Raw genomic sequence first — 14324 nt, forward strand, 5'->3', positions numbered from 1 at the left:
CACATTCCCTAACAAAAGCTTTCTTTGTGGTCAGGTCAGCTTCCTGTTTGATGATTACTACACCTTCTGATATAAAATGACATCAATCAAATCATTTAACAATGCAAGAGCTTAATAAAATACGTTTTAACTGTCACTTTTAAGGCCTGAAATTAGAGGCTACTAAGTTAGCTTTTCTCAGGTCAGTTTTCTCCAGTAATACCCCCATTACCAACCCCATACAAACCTGACAGTTTTCTTGGTGGAATTCTGAAGCACTTGGTTTTCTTTCTCAAGCAGGTGGCAAAAGCAAGGGCAAACAGATCCAATATGGATTCAGTGTCACAGCCTGTCACAAGGACAAAGGCACGGTACACACAAACGTCAATGTAAAATCCCCTGAGAAAACCCACTGATGGGTTTTTTAAATCAATATGGATGTATTGCGTAGGTGGTGGAATAAAATATTCTATGTATAAGAAATGTAAACTTACAATACGTTTACATTTGAGAGTTAGTACAGTACATTTCAATATCCTGTGCCACCTAGTGGCTCATCTTGGTTAACAGTTTAGTGTTTCATTTACAGAAGGGATTAAATAACACAAGAAAAATACTACTGTACTGTTTATCTAACCCAGACTTCTAAACTAAAATCATAATCTTCTCTGCAATTTTTTGTATTTCAAAAAATCTAATTAAAATTTAAGTAAGCATGTGTGCTACTGGAAACCAGACTGGAGGTAAGCAGAGGAGCATGCAGCTGTTGCAGTGGAAAACTTTACAGCTTTAAACCTCCTGTTGACAGTCACCACTCCTCAAGCAGTGGCTAAATAAAACCTATACATGCACAGATTTGAAGATTTATGACCTTTTATAACTCTCATCTTCAAAGGATGACATTCTATATTTTTTCATTTCATCAGTCTATAAATCATTCAGCCCTCCTGAATCCTGACCAAGATTCCATCATGTATATTCTCTCAGTTTCTTATATTTGTGTTATCTTCCAAGTCAAGTCAAGAAGCTTTTATTATCATAAACCATTACAAATTACATTGTATCCCACAAGAGTGAATGCACCCCTCACATTTCAGCAACCATTTTAGTTTATCTTCTAAAGGGACATTTAGGCAGTGCTAGATAACAATGGTGCTCACAGCAAAATATTAATTCTTTTGACCTAGTTTTGGCATGTTCACTTAGGGTGTACTTACTTTTTGTATCTTTTTTGGGGATTCTAACAAGTTTTTACCATTGCATCATTGAGCGCATCCTGACCAGCTCCATGCAGGTAGTAGCGTGCCAGTGATGAGTTGGGCGGTTTTGAACACCCTTTGCATGGCTTTATGTTCACACACAATGTAGCCTCCATACCATACAGATATGGTATGGAGGCTACATTGTGTGTGAACATAAAGCCATGCAAAGGGTGTTCAAAACCGCCCAACTCATCACTGGCACGCTACTACCTGCATTTGAGCACCTTCACCACAGCAAATGTCTGCGCAGAGCTCACAACATCATCAAGTACTCCTCACATCCCAGTCACAAACTGTTTAACCTCCTTCCACAAGAAGAAGATACAGGAACATATGCACAAGAACCAGTAGGTTCAGGGACAGCTTTTTTCCATCCAGCATCACACTACTGAACTGTACACTACACCGTTAGATCACTGTATATACACTGTATATAACTTCTGTACAATTATACATACAATATGCATATTGTAATTTTAATACCCCTCATTTTCTACAAATATTGTGCCTTGCATCTGCACTACTATTTTGTTTGTGTATCTATATATACACCTTACTGTACACAACAGTGTCTGCACATTTTTCACTACTATAGCTTTATACCTATTTTCTGTGTACTTTTCAACATTGTCTACACATCTCTTCACTGCTTCACTGCTATAGACTTTATATCTATTTACTGTACATATTTATATATATATATATATATATATATATATATATATATATATATATATATATATATATATATATATACACATACATACACATGTACATATACCATATCATTGCCAGCTATTTTGACAATAATGGCTGTTATTTTCATAGGACAGTAAATCTGTATGTACAAGCTGCACACTGACTACTTTAAAATATATTCGTATATACAGGTGCATCTCAATAAATTACAATATCATTACAAAGGTTTTTTTTTTTTCTTCCCCTAGAGATATCTTACTTGGGCAAAGGACAAAAAGGACTGGACTGTTGCTCAGTGGGTCGTTTTCTTTAGATGAAAGGGAAGAAAATTTAGCATTTCACTTGAAAATCAAGGTCCCAGAGTCTGGAGGAAGAGAGGAGAGGCACAGAATCCAAGTTGCTTGAGGTCCAGTGTAAAGTTTGCACAGTCAGTGGTGGTTTGGGGAGAAATGTTATCAGTGTTTATGCTCCACTAGTGTGTTGTGAGATGAAAAAAAGAAAAAATTCTGGAGTAAGTTAGATGGAGTGGTAGAAGATGTACCTAGGAAAGAACGATTGGTGATTGGGGAAGACTTCAGTGGCCATGTAGGTGAAGGGAACAGAGGTGATGGGTAGGTATGGCCTTAAAGAGATTAATGTGGAAAGGTAGATGGTGGTAGATTTTGCTAAAAGGATGGAAATGGCAGTGGTGAACACTTATTTTAAGACGAAGGATGATCATAGGGTGATGTATAAGAGTGGAGGAAGGTGCACAAAGGTGAACTATATTTTATGCAGGAGATGCAACCTGAAAGAGATTGGAGACTGAAAAGTGTTGTCAGGGGACAATGTAGCTAGACAGATGGTGGTCTGTTGGATGGCTTGGTAGGTGAAGAAGACGAGGAGAGTGAGGACTAAAACAGAATAAGATGGTGGAAACTGAAGGAGGAAGACAGTAGTGTGAGGTTCAGGGAAGAGGTCAGACAGGGGCTCGGTGGTGGTGAAGAGGGGCTGGATGATTTAGCAACTATTGCAGAATTGGTAAGGGAGACAGCTAGAAAGGTACGGGTTACATCTGGAAATAGAAAGGAAGACAAAGAGACATGGCGGTGGAATGAGGAAGTGCAGCAGAGCAAAAGACAGGAGTCTCCGTGGACTATGATGTTTGGGGATGATATTGTTATTTGTGGTGAGAGTAGGGAGCAGGTTGAGAAGAGCCTGGAGAGACAAAGTGGTAAAAGACAGGGGGTGGAGCTGAAGATGAGGTTTTCGTTGGGAGTGATGAGGATGGACAGGATTAGAAATGAGTTTATTAGAGGGACTGCGCATGTAGGACAATTTGGAGACAAGGTGATGGGGGCCAGATTGAGAGGGTTTGGACATGTGCAGAGGAGGGACGTGGGGTATATCCGCAGGAGAATGCTGAGGATGGAACCACCAGGAAGGAGGAAAGAGGAAGTCCAGGGAGGAGGTTTAGAAATGTGGTGAAGGAAAACATGCAAGTAAGTTGGTTTGAAAGAGGCAGATTAAAGTAGAGATGAATGATCCGCTTTCGTGACCCCTAATGGGAGCAGCCAAAAGAAGAACAATAAGCATAACAATTATTGTGTATTCAGGAAGAGACAAATAAATACATTTGACAAGTTTATTAAATTAATTCAAACTATGCATACTATATATAGTAAAGCAGTTGACACCATTGTATGGTCTCTCACACACAAACAACTCAAACACTGCCTGAATTATTATAATCAGAGTAACAATAAGATAAGAGTGAAGAATAAGTTGCACTCCAGAGCAGCTCCAGAAAGAAATGCCGACATTAGCTTAAACAGCGACGGGATTATTGAATCAGTGATTGAATTTGAGAACACGCTATTATTACAACTATCTAATTATTATTACCACAACATTCATTTCATACACTATCAGGGTAATTTTTTATTAAGTCAATAGAGAAAGCTGTTTCAAGGCTTTCCAAACCTTTATACATCACTTGTTTTATTGCCACTTGGTGATTTTCCGTCTATTCGGAAGCTCAATGCTGTTCCATTATTATTGCTCGATTGTGTGGAAAATGATTTTGTTTTAACTTCCAGTGGATAAACATCAGAGTGAGTAACATAGAATTTATATTTTATGCTCATTAAAACAGCTTCACACAGCTTTAACTTCCCCATCTTACTCTCTCCTCTTTTTATCTTTGCTGACTTGCATTATTTTTCTTAACCCATTAATGGATATGATTTCAATTAAAGCAAAATACAATACTTAAAAAAAAAAAAAAAAAACGACATTTTTACACCACTTTAAACAGTTTAAACGCCAACTGAGGAGGCTCACATAATCGAGAACAAATTTCAAATTTAGGCCCTAAAATAAATGTTCCCATGCTTTCAGGAGGTACAGTCCAAGTTTGGTTGCACAGGATTCAGTATACATAAATGATTTTTATATTATTGCCTGTAGTTGTATTTGTTAGGCATGGTTAAACCTATGTTAGAGTGCATCAGTTCAGACTAAGAAAGGTGGATGACCCACAAACAAAACTAGAGGAGACTGAAAGTACATGATGATCTCTTCATGCCTGCAAAGAATACAGAACTCAGCACTTGGAAGAGAAATGTCTTCAAAGAAGTGAAAGATGAAGATCAGAAGTGCATCTCCATGAGGTGTGTGCACACTTAAAGAAACAACTGCTGGAGTTGTAGAGTAGTTTTGAGAGGCTTTGAAGAAATAAAAACTTAAGACCTTGCTAAAGACATGTGCCTTAGAGTTTCTAAAATGTGTTTATGGCCTAACAGATGCTTCTTTGTTCTAGTATAACAGGGTGAAATACACCATGCAACAACTGTGAGCTACAGTGTCAAAGGAAGATCCAGCAGGATTTTACTAGCTGGATGATTCCTGCAAGGTGATGGGGATTTCGGGTGGTACAGTTGCATTCTCCATCATTTTCATTCTTTAATTAAAAGCTGCCTTTCAAGTTAGAAGGGAAAAACAACAGTTTCAGAAGTATATTTAAAGGAGGATGAAAAACAAGTACAACAAAGAACGTACATAAAATATCTGCAACCTATCCCAGTGGACTCCACCAGAGAAATAGAGCATTAAGTGTGAAGATTCACTGACAGATGTTGAGATACTAAAATCAAAGATTAGACAAATATTATGTTATTGTTACTGGATATGCTAGTTTGTGGTCTACAACGATTCCTCAATGGGAAATCCTCTGGACAGTGGCACATAGGGTGGACATTTCATCATACTTATGGGAGAAAATGGAAATTTTTTTCCTTTATCTTGCCAGTCAAAACGGATCAGGAAAGTTGTACAGAATACCTTAGCAGGAGTGACTTCGGCATAGCAGATGAAGTTGACAGTGCAGAAGTCCTGAAGGAGCATGAGCTGGTGTGTTGAACATGATAGATCAATAGATGTTTTATTGCTGAAACTGCTGAAGTTATTGAGTCAACAAATCCCACTTCACATTAACGATAAACATGTTCTTTTCCTGTTCCTTTCCGATATTTTTATTAGCTTACAAATTTTTTGTACATGCTTAAAGTATGTCACATTGTATGAAAAGTATGCTGTCACATATTCTAAAGGTCTTAAATTTTGAGAGGATTTGTTGTAACTCTATGACAAGCATACACATTTTAACCCTTCACATTTCTTTAATTTTTTATATAGGCAACTATCGAACAAACAAATTCTATTTTAAAGTAGGTGCACAAGAAAAACCCACAAACTTTTTAATGATGGAGAACTAGACAGAGAAAGATTAACAAATACAGTAATAAGGGTAAGATACCCAGTTGTCTATCCTTTCTATCTGTGTTCCTTTGTGGGGTTTTGTTTTTTTTACTCCACCTTCCATTCATTTCTTCAGCTTTTTCTGAAGCCTGGTAGAGGATAACGTACTGGACATCTTAACCCTCTGGACTCACAGCATCACAGACTTCTGTAGTGTCCTAATCCACTATCTCTTGCACTTTCGTGTTCAGGACTGATAGAGGGGCACAACTCTAATGATCCCCTGCCGGCACACTGGACATGTTGGCTGAGGGAGTGCTTCATAGCAGCTGTAGCAACAACACACATGTCCGCAATCCAGAAACACACACCCTCTTGGGTTACTCAAACAGATTACACACGTATTCTCGCGGTCCTCCACACCCTCCTCAGGTCGATCAAACTCCCTCTTTATCCTCTCTCTCTCCCATTTCATCTGGATCCGCCTATAACACCGAAATCCTGCCCACAGAACTACAGCAACACCCGCTAGAGCAAACACACCCGCCAGGGCCCACCAGCACGATGCCTGGCCCTCTTGGTCAAGCTTAAGTGACTCAAAGTCAGCCCTGGTCAGGAAGTAGTTCGAACCGTCAGTCGGGGGGCGGAGTTTTAGCAGGCGGTCTGAATCGAGGATGAGCTCCCCAGCAGCAGTGATGGACACACCCACTCTCAGCATTTCCTCCGTCTCCAGCTGGCCCTTTCTTTTCTCGCCACTCAAGTACTGGCTAAGCAGGTCACTAAAGCCATAGTTTGCCTGGTGGAACTTCTCATGTACCGTTTCCATCTCAGGGCCAGACGCCTCGAATGGACGAAGTACCTGCACCCATGCTCCATCATTTCCCACCAGAGAAAAGGGCACGCTGCTCACACGCTCATGCAGTACACGCTCACGGTCCACCCTGCAGGAGAGAGAAGCACTGTAAGTGTCTATACAATGAATGGAAATGTGTGGTGTGTGTGTGTTCAAGGTTTTATTTGTCAATGCCACCATATATGCAGACATACAGTGGAATTTATATACCGTTTCTCTTCTCTCTCATCAAGTGTTTATATTGTCAATGCAATGTAAAGATTTTGTATAAAAATATCCACAGTCAGTGCAATATAGAAACAGATTACGTATGAAGGTAACAGCAGTATACTTGTCATATATGGATATATATATAAACCGAGTGAATATATCTTGTAAACATCTTAATGAATATATGTCTGAGTAAATGTAAACACCTAATTTTGTTAATATGCAATAGGCTGAAGTTGAGGTTTAATGGGTGTGAGATATCAGCAGCGATGCTGATGGCTCTGCTAGTGAGGTGGGTAGGAAGATGTCCATTAGGGAGGGCAGAGAGACAAAGATGATCTTGCTGGCTGCACTCACTATGCGTTGTCGAGTCTTTCGACAGGATGCAGTGCAATCTCTGTACCAAACAGTGATGCAGCTCGAGAGGATGATCTCAGTGGTGCCCCAGTAGAAGGAGCACATGATGGGAGGTGGGACTCATGCTTTCCTCAAAAGGATTGCGACTGTATCTTACGTGGGACAAAAATGATGGCAAACTATGTGAACATGAATGTGAACAGAAAGACATGTGTCTGAGAGAAAGGGGCTGCTACATCCATTCGTGCAGCCATCTTGTTTCAAATTATGGAAAGTTTTTTGCTGTGTGTGTCTATGTCTGTAAGTTAGCAAGACAAGGAGGATTTACAGAGGTTTCCATCAACCTGATTTTATACAGTGATTAAAAACAGTACATCAAAAAGGTTTCGTGCTCCTGACTGTGTCAGCAAACTGATGAGTGTCTATGGTTTAGGGCAGGGGTCTTCAAAGTTTTTTAGGTCAAGGACCCCTGAGGCGATAGAGACATGGGGCAAGATACAAAATGTGTCAAACACAGCCACTGACATTAATAGAAACCAATCATATTATGCTAGGGTTAGTGTTATATTATGTCAAGACATTTAGAACTAGGGCTGGAACAACTAATTAATAAAATCGATAATAATCAATAATGAAATTCTTTGTCAACGAATGCCGTTATCGAAATGGCCGTAAAGTGGAATGGCGGAGAGTACAGGGTCAACCGGCAGCAGTAAAAAGTGTGCGTGCCAAGTCATCCAAGGCATGGGAGCATTTTATATTAAACGCAACAAAGAACACTGTAACCTACAAGTTATGCAAAGCGGAGCTTGTGTGGTATGGAAGTAGCACAGTGATGCACGAGCAAGTGAAAAGAAAACACGGATGGCGAAACATCAGCACAGTAAGTAACAACTGTTTAATCCTAATCATGCAAAAATGGTGTAGTTTAATGAAGTGCTGTTGCATAAACTGATTGTAACTTCGGGACAATTGCACTGGATCTGTTCTGTTGTGACTCAGGAGCATCAGGTTGTGCAATCACCTCGCTCGGGATATACTGATGATTCAGTTATAACACAGCGAACAAACACTAAATTTAAAAAGCAGCAAAAAACAGCAGCAGTAAATGATTACATTTTTAGTCACTGTTGTGGTTTTCAGCAAATTATTATGCACTTGCACACCAATGCATATTTTTTCTCTCTCTCTTTTTTTTTTTTTTTTTTTTAAATCAGACCTGTTGCTGTGTTTCTTCGTTCCATTCTCTTTTATAGAATTTGTCTACTACAACAGTAACTTGTTTTCAAACATGATTTACTGCGGCTTTACTGGACGTTTAAATGGTTGTTTTCAATATTTGTATATTTAATTTATACATATAGAATTTATTTATTAAACAAAATGTAATTAATTATATATTCTAAATGCTTATGTCTTCATAACAAAACAAAATGTCTATTTTCTTTTTAAAAAATTGTCAAAATAATGTATTATATTTTATATAGATATTTTTAAGCATGGTTGTCAACGTGCCATCTGCAATTATCATTAAATACAAAACAAATGTTGATTTACACACATTGCTTCACCTTGCATACTCAAATGCTGTTGTTTTTTTGTTTTTTTTTTACATAAAGAAATAACCCAGCGAGTGAATTTGTTGAAAGGAGAAATCCCCCATGCACTCCTCAACAAGCAGCCTCTGTAAGCTTTAAAATGCCTAAATTAAAGATAGTGAACTCAATCTGTGGTTTTTGCATTTTTTAAGTACACTTTTATACAGATATATCATGAATAAGGGTTTTATAATTATAATAAGCAAAGCATCTAATTATAATTTTTTTCTTTTTTATTAATATAAATGGCAACAATCTGATTAATTTGTTAGTTGCAGCCCTTTTAAAAAGGTTTATGCATTATATACATAGTTTGCAATTAAAATCACAATTTATTAAGTTATTCATAGTTGTCTCTCTTTTCATACATTTTCTTTCAGGTGAACTATTATACATTTACATAACATTTAATTTTACATGTAGAATTAATTAAATAAATAAATAAATAAATAAATATATATATATATATATCTTTACAACATCACAAACTCATTCAAGTCCGCCAAGAAGGCTGGTCGTCTATGGAAGACAAATACAAGAGAGGACAGGATACTGCAGAGGATCTCGATGGGCAATCGTTTCCACACTGCAGCTGGAATTGCTCACCAGTTCAGCGCTGAACAGGGTAAGGATCTGTCTCATCATACAGTGTCTCGACGTTTAAGAGCATTTGGACTGAAAGCCCACTCTGCAGTGACCAAACCTCTCATTAGCAGAAAGAATCAAAAGGCTAGACTAAGCTTTGCTGAGGAGCATGTTGTGTGGACAGAGGAGAAATGGTCCAAAGTTCACTTCAGTAATGAAAGCAAGTTTAATTTATTTGTGTCCGATGGGAAACATTATGTTCGGCGACAAACTGGAGAAAGACTGAACCCAAAGTGTGTAAAGAAGTCAGTGAAAAGTGGAGGAGGAAGTGTCATGGTTTGGGGCATGTTTTCTGCAGCAGGAGTTGGGCCTCTTATACAGCTACATGGCAGAGTGAATGCAAATGTTTATCAGAACCTTCTTTAACAACATATGGTTCCTTCCCTGCGTTCATCACCCGAACAGCCCGCAGTGTTCATGCAGGACAACGCTCCATGTCACACAGCAAAACGGGTAAAGCAGTTCCTTGAAACTGAAAACATTGAAATAATGACATGGTCTGCCCAGAGTCCTGATCTCAACCCAATAGAGAACCTCTGGAAAATCCTTGGTGACAAAGTTATGGCCAAGAAACCCACTACAGTCACTGAACTGTGGAGGAGACTGGAAGAAGAGTGGACCAAAATCACACCAGAGCAGTGTGAGAGACTAGTGCTGTCCTGTGGCTACAGATGTGCTGAAGTCATTCAGAGCAGAGGCCTGTACATTTCCTACTAATTGCTGACTGTTGTAACCTTCAGAAAATTTTGTTGTAATGTTTTTCCATGCTACAGTCATTGCTGTTCTCTAATTTTGATCAGTGTGTTTTCTGCAAAATAATGTTGTTGTTTTTTTAAAATGGCTTAGTTATTTTGTGGAAAAGGTGTTCTGGTAGCATGGTATAGACAGGACAAAAACTCCTTCAACTGTTGAGCAGTGAAGATGACATTATTTCAGAATTGTTCAATTGTTTATAAATTGTTCTCTAATTTTGATCGCCAGTGTGTGTGTGTGTAATATTATATTATATATATAAAATAACGTTTTAAATACAGATTTTTACGTTTAGTATAAGCTGCTGCATTGATCATGTTGCTATAAATGTAGATTAATATCCATGACTGTGTCTGAATATAATATGAAACAGTCTGAAAAGCCCTAGTCTGCCACATAGTGGCATAGATTTAGTGTTTGTAAACGGTTTTACCCTTCAGGATTAAACTAAATTTTACAAAATTTCCAATATACTACAGAAACCTCAGGTAGGCAGGGAATATGAATATATTTTGTAACTTAACCAACATAAGGAAAGAATTACTAAATGCAAAATCAGCAATATCTCACCAGGTACGTGCCAAACCGTTCCACACAAGTTTATGTTCTCGGAGGAGCAGTTTCTGAATAACACCAAAGGTTCCTTCCTTAAACTGACTGCACAGGGGCTCCTCTAAGGGTTGGACTGTGCCTGCAGAGAAAGAGGGACAGAGACAATGGTGTAGGATGTGTTTGTAAATAGCCCATTGAATTAGTACTACACTTACGAAAAGCTCAGTCACTCAACATCATTCTCAGTATAATTCCAGTTTTCCAGCTTACCTTTAATAACCACATACTGCAGACACTTCCCAGGTGTGGCATTCAGAAGATCCACTAGTTTTTCATTTATAGCAATGTGAGGAGCATTCTGGAACCACAAATTCACATATTTCAAAACACTCTAGAACCTGATTCCTACAATGCTATAATAAATATATGATAATAAATATACTGCTACAATAAAAGATGCTAAATGTGCTTTTTAAGATCAGTTCTGTAGATGGTTCTCACATTGAGTTTGTCCACAGCTTTGAGTTTCTTTCTGTACAGATAATAGAAGAGGCCTGAGAAAGCAATGCTGGAACCTAAAATCACTGTCTCCACTGTCCCAATAGAGAATTCCTCCATGTTCTTTTTTCTCTTGTTTATCCTTACAGGGGGTGAGCTACAAACAAAAGAGAAACAAACAATTGATTAATGCAAAATATTATTTTTATGCTATAAATTCATTTAATTATAATATAAATTTTATAAAAAGGTATGAACTTTAATAACATTTTTATTTTAAATGTATGCATAAAATGCCATAAAACTAAATTTGCCTTCCTTCCAGGTCATGTGGTCTGTCTAACTCTCAGTGTCAATTAGACCATTAAACAGTACTTAGTTAAATAAAAATGTAAATAAAATAGCTTTGAGAATGAATGTTACATTTAAAATGTTACAAAATAGGGTAGCACATTGCAGATCAACTTTTGGCCATGAAATCGTCCTGTGACAGAACTTGATGGCTGGCAAAAGACTTTAACTTTGTAATCATTTTTGAGAACGAGAGATGAAGAATTTCATTTACAATGATTGTGTCAGCAGCTCTTTCATACTGAACAAATTAGAGGCCAATCAATCCATTGATAATCAACACGATAGTTGATAGAACTATCAGCAAAATTCATACAAATAGTGTTTCCGGGTCTTTTTTATTAATTTTGAATGCAACTGTTTTTATTTATTTGGATTCAGTTTGAATGCATATGTCTTATTTTCATCAATATTTAGGAATATATTCATATTTATTTTGCACATTTTTTATAATTCAGCACTGTTAGGAAGGTTTACTATCTAGTTTAAAGGACCAATAGTAAGAGTTTCACTATCTGGTGTGATCAGGAGATTGTACTTGCCCCAGCGTGTCAGTCATAACACTTTACATGATTCAGAACACTTAAACTTTACTGGGTTTAGGATTGATCGTGTGTGATGTGATTCTTGCTGTCATCTACTAGCTCGAGGGTCACCAACATGGTGCCCGCAAGGACCACATGAGTCGCCCGTGGGCCTTTTCTAAAAATAGCTTACCATAGCGCCACCTACCAGTGAGTCAAGAAGTAGCTCTGTTTCAAGGTTGGTGACCCCTGTACTTAATGGAGAATCTTTAGGCAGATGATGGTATAATAAATAGTGCTCTATTTGGAATACCGTTTTCCCAAACATTTAGTGCACAGAACCTCAATGTTGTTAAACTGCGATTCTTATATTTGAGCTTCGAGTATTTTTTTATGACCATGACGTCAGGAAAAGTGAAGTTTCTCTTTCACTGCAAAACGCTATTAAGAGAGAGGACAGATCTGGTCAAATTGTTATCGCTGGTTTGGTTTGTGTACAGTCAATATTAATGAAAGAAAAAAAAAACAACACACAAAAAAATCATTACTTTCTTATCCCTATGTACTACATGCCCCTATTGTGTTTCCCTACAGGAATCTATTTAAACTCAGGGTTAGCATTCACCTAGCTGACTGGAGTGACGTGGATTTCCACCACATGGCAATTTGAGAGTTAAACATACTGACACGTGTGATTAAAACAAATACAGCGGTTATTCCAGCTAAAGCAACATATAACACCGACATTAACGTAACTTCAATAATGAATCGAATTTACCCTCAAGCCAGGCTAAAGTAGTGTCATTCCCGGAAGTTAAGTGTTTAGTTTTGATCACGTGATCAAAAGCATTTTCCCCACCATTAAACAGACAACTCTCGCGAGATGTCGTTAAAAAAAAAAAAAAAAAAAAAAAAAAAACTGTGCCCGCGTCCACCATATTGGAGAGGCTCCGATTTTCCTAAAAGTCGGCTGTAATTCACTTCTGTTCGATCAATTTCCACAACATATATATATTACATATGACTATATAGAATATATTTATAAAGTTTTTTTGGTTATTAGAATAGACTGAAAAAATTTAGATGTACAAACAGATGGTGCTTTCGCAAATAGTGCTAACAACAGTTATTTAAAATAAAGGACATTTAAAGAAACTGTTAAAGACAAATGGAGGACTGAGTCTATTGTGATATGAAATGTCAGCACAGCTTAGACTTCCTGCCCTGATTACAGTGATGCCAAATCAACGTCTGTGTACAGAATCAGATATAAAAAGAGATAAAACTTTTAACGTTAAATTGTACATCGTCATATTAACTTTAATCAACATAGACACAGTAAACGCTGATGACTGGTTACTGTTTACTGATCAGTGGTAAAGATTACTGTTTGAGGTAAAAAATATATCACCTATAATAGTTATCTACCTAGTTGTTACTAAGAAACATGGCCACTGGGACGGTCATGACCCAACTTAGCCTGATGCATGTGCAGAGATTTTGAGATGTTTAGAGATGAGTTTGACTGGAGAGTAAAGAAAAGGCAGCCAACAAGCACTCAATGTCTCTGGGAACTCCTAAAGATAGTTAGACATCCATTCCAGGTGATTACCCCACAAGGACATATTGACATAAACCTTTTGAAACATTTTGAAAATCATTCAAGTTAATCGTAAAACAATCTCACAGCATTAGTTCATTAAATTGACTGGACAAGTGTTGTAAGAATGCTGATATTTAGTAGAGCACTGGGTAATTTGCTTTGTGTATTACTCTGCATTGTTAGTTCACTACATTACATTTTATTTCTACCAAAGGTTCGCTGAAGTTTCCAGAAGAAGTAGATAACAATGAAATGGATACTACACTTCTATAAGCATACAGGCAGTTCAGTGGGCATACAGGTAGTTCAGTGGGCATACAGGCAGTTCAGTGGGCATACAGGCAGTTCAGTGGGCATACAGGCAGTTCAGTGGGCATACAGGCAGTTCAGTGGGCATACAGGTAGTTCAGTGGGCATACAGGCAGTTCAGTGGGCATACAGGCAGTCCAGTGGGCATACAGGCAGTTCAGTGGGCATACAGGCAGTTTAGTGGGCATACAGGTAGTTCAGTGGGCATACAGGCAGTCCAGCGGGCATACAGGCAGTCCAGCGGGCATACAGGCAGTTCAGCGGGCATACAGGCAGTTCAGCGGGCATACAGGTAGTTCAGTGGGCATACAGGCAGTTCAGTGGGCATACAGGCAGTTCAGTGGGCATACAGGTAGTTCAGCGGGCATACAGGCAGTCCAGCGGGCATACAGG

The 14324-nt window shown here is 38.1% G+C and overlaps 1 protein-coding gene across 4 annotated transcripts; it reads right to left on the reverse strand.

The window, feature by feature from the left end:
- Window positions 1-5203: 5203 nt before the first annotated feature.
- Window positions 5204-12917, reverse strand: mul1a (mitochondrial E3 ubiquitin protein ligase 1a). 4 transcript variants are annotated; one of them, XM_046876177.1, is made up of 6 exons: window positions 12798-12880; window positions 12228-12460; window positions 11148-11301; window positions 10917-11004; window positions 10665-10785; window positions 5204-6619 (listed from the first exon to the last, which is right to left on the reverse strand). In XM_046876177.1, exons 3-6 carry the CDS (start codon window positions 11262-11264, stop codon window positions 5926-5928), a joined length of 1020 nt encoding a protein of 339 aa, XP_046732133.1. In that variant the 5' UTR covers window positions 11265-11301; window positions 12228-12460; window positions 12798-12880; the 3' UTR covers window positions 5204-5925. The 4 variants fall into 4 exon arrangements, with proteins under 4 accessions (XP_046732133.1, XP_046732134.1, XP_046732132.1 ...); XM_046876178.1 differs by lacking the exon at window positions 12798-12880 and adding an exon at window positions 12645-12772; XM_046876176.1 differs by lacking the exon at window positions 12228-12460 and having other exon boundaries at window positions 12798-12917.
- Between the last annotated feature and the right edge of the window lie 1407 nt (window positions 12918-14324).

Source organism: Silurus meridionalis, chromosome 20, assembly GCF_014805685.1.
Source record: "Silurus meridionalis isolate SWU-2019-XX chromosome 20, ASM1480568v1, whole genome shotgun sequence".
Taxonomy (NCBI): Eukaryota; Metazoa; Chordata; class Actinopteri; order Siluriformes; family Siluridae; genus Silurus; species Silurus meridionalis.

What these genes read in the sequence shown, in the direction of transcription:
- mul1a (XM_046876175.1), bottom strand. Translation starts at nt 12,766, where the DNA reads ATGTCGGTGTTATATGTTGCTTTAGCTGGAATAACCGCTGTATTTGTT. An exon ending in AAGCTGTGGACAAACTCAAT is followed by an intron (nt 11,005 to 11,147) that starts GTGAGAACCATC and finishes TTGTGGTTCCAG; the next exon opens with AATGCTCCTCACATTGCTAT. An exon ending in GCAGTATGTGGTTATTAAAG is followed by an intron (nt 10,786 to 10,916) that starts GTAAGCTGGAAA and finishes CTTTCTCTGCAG; the next exon opens with GCACAGTCCAACCCTTAGAG.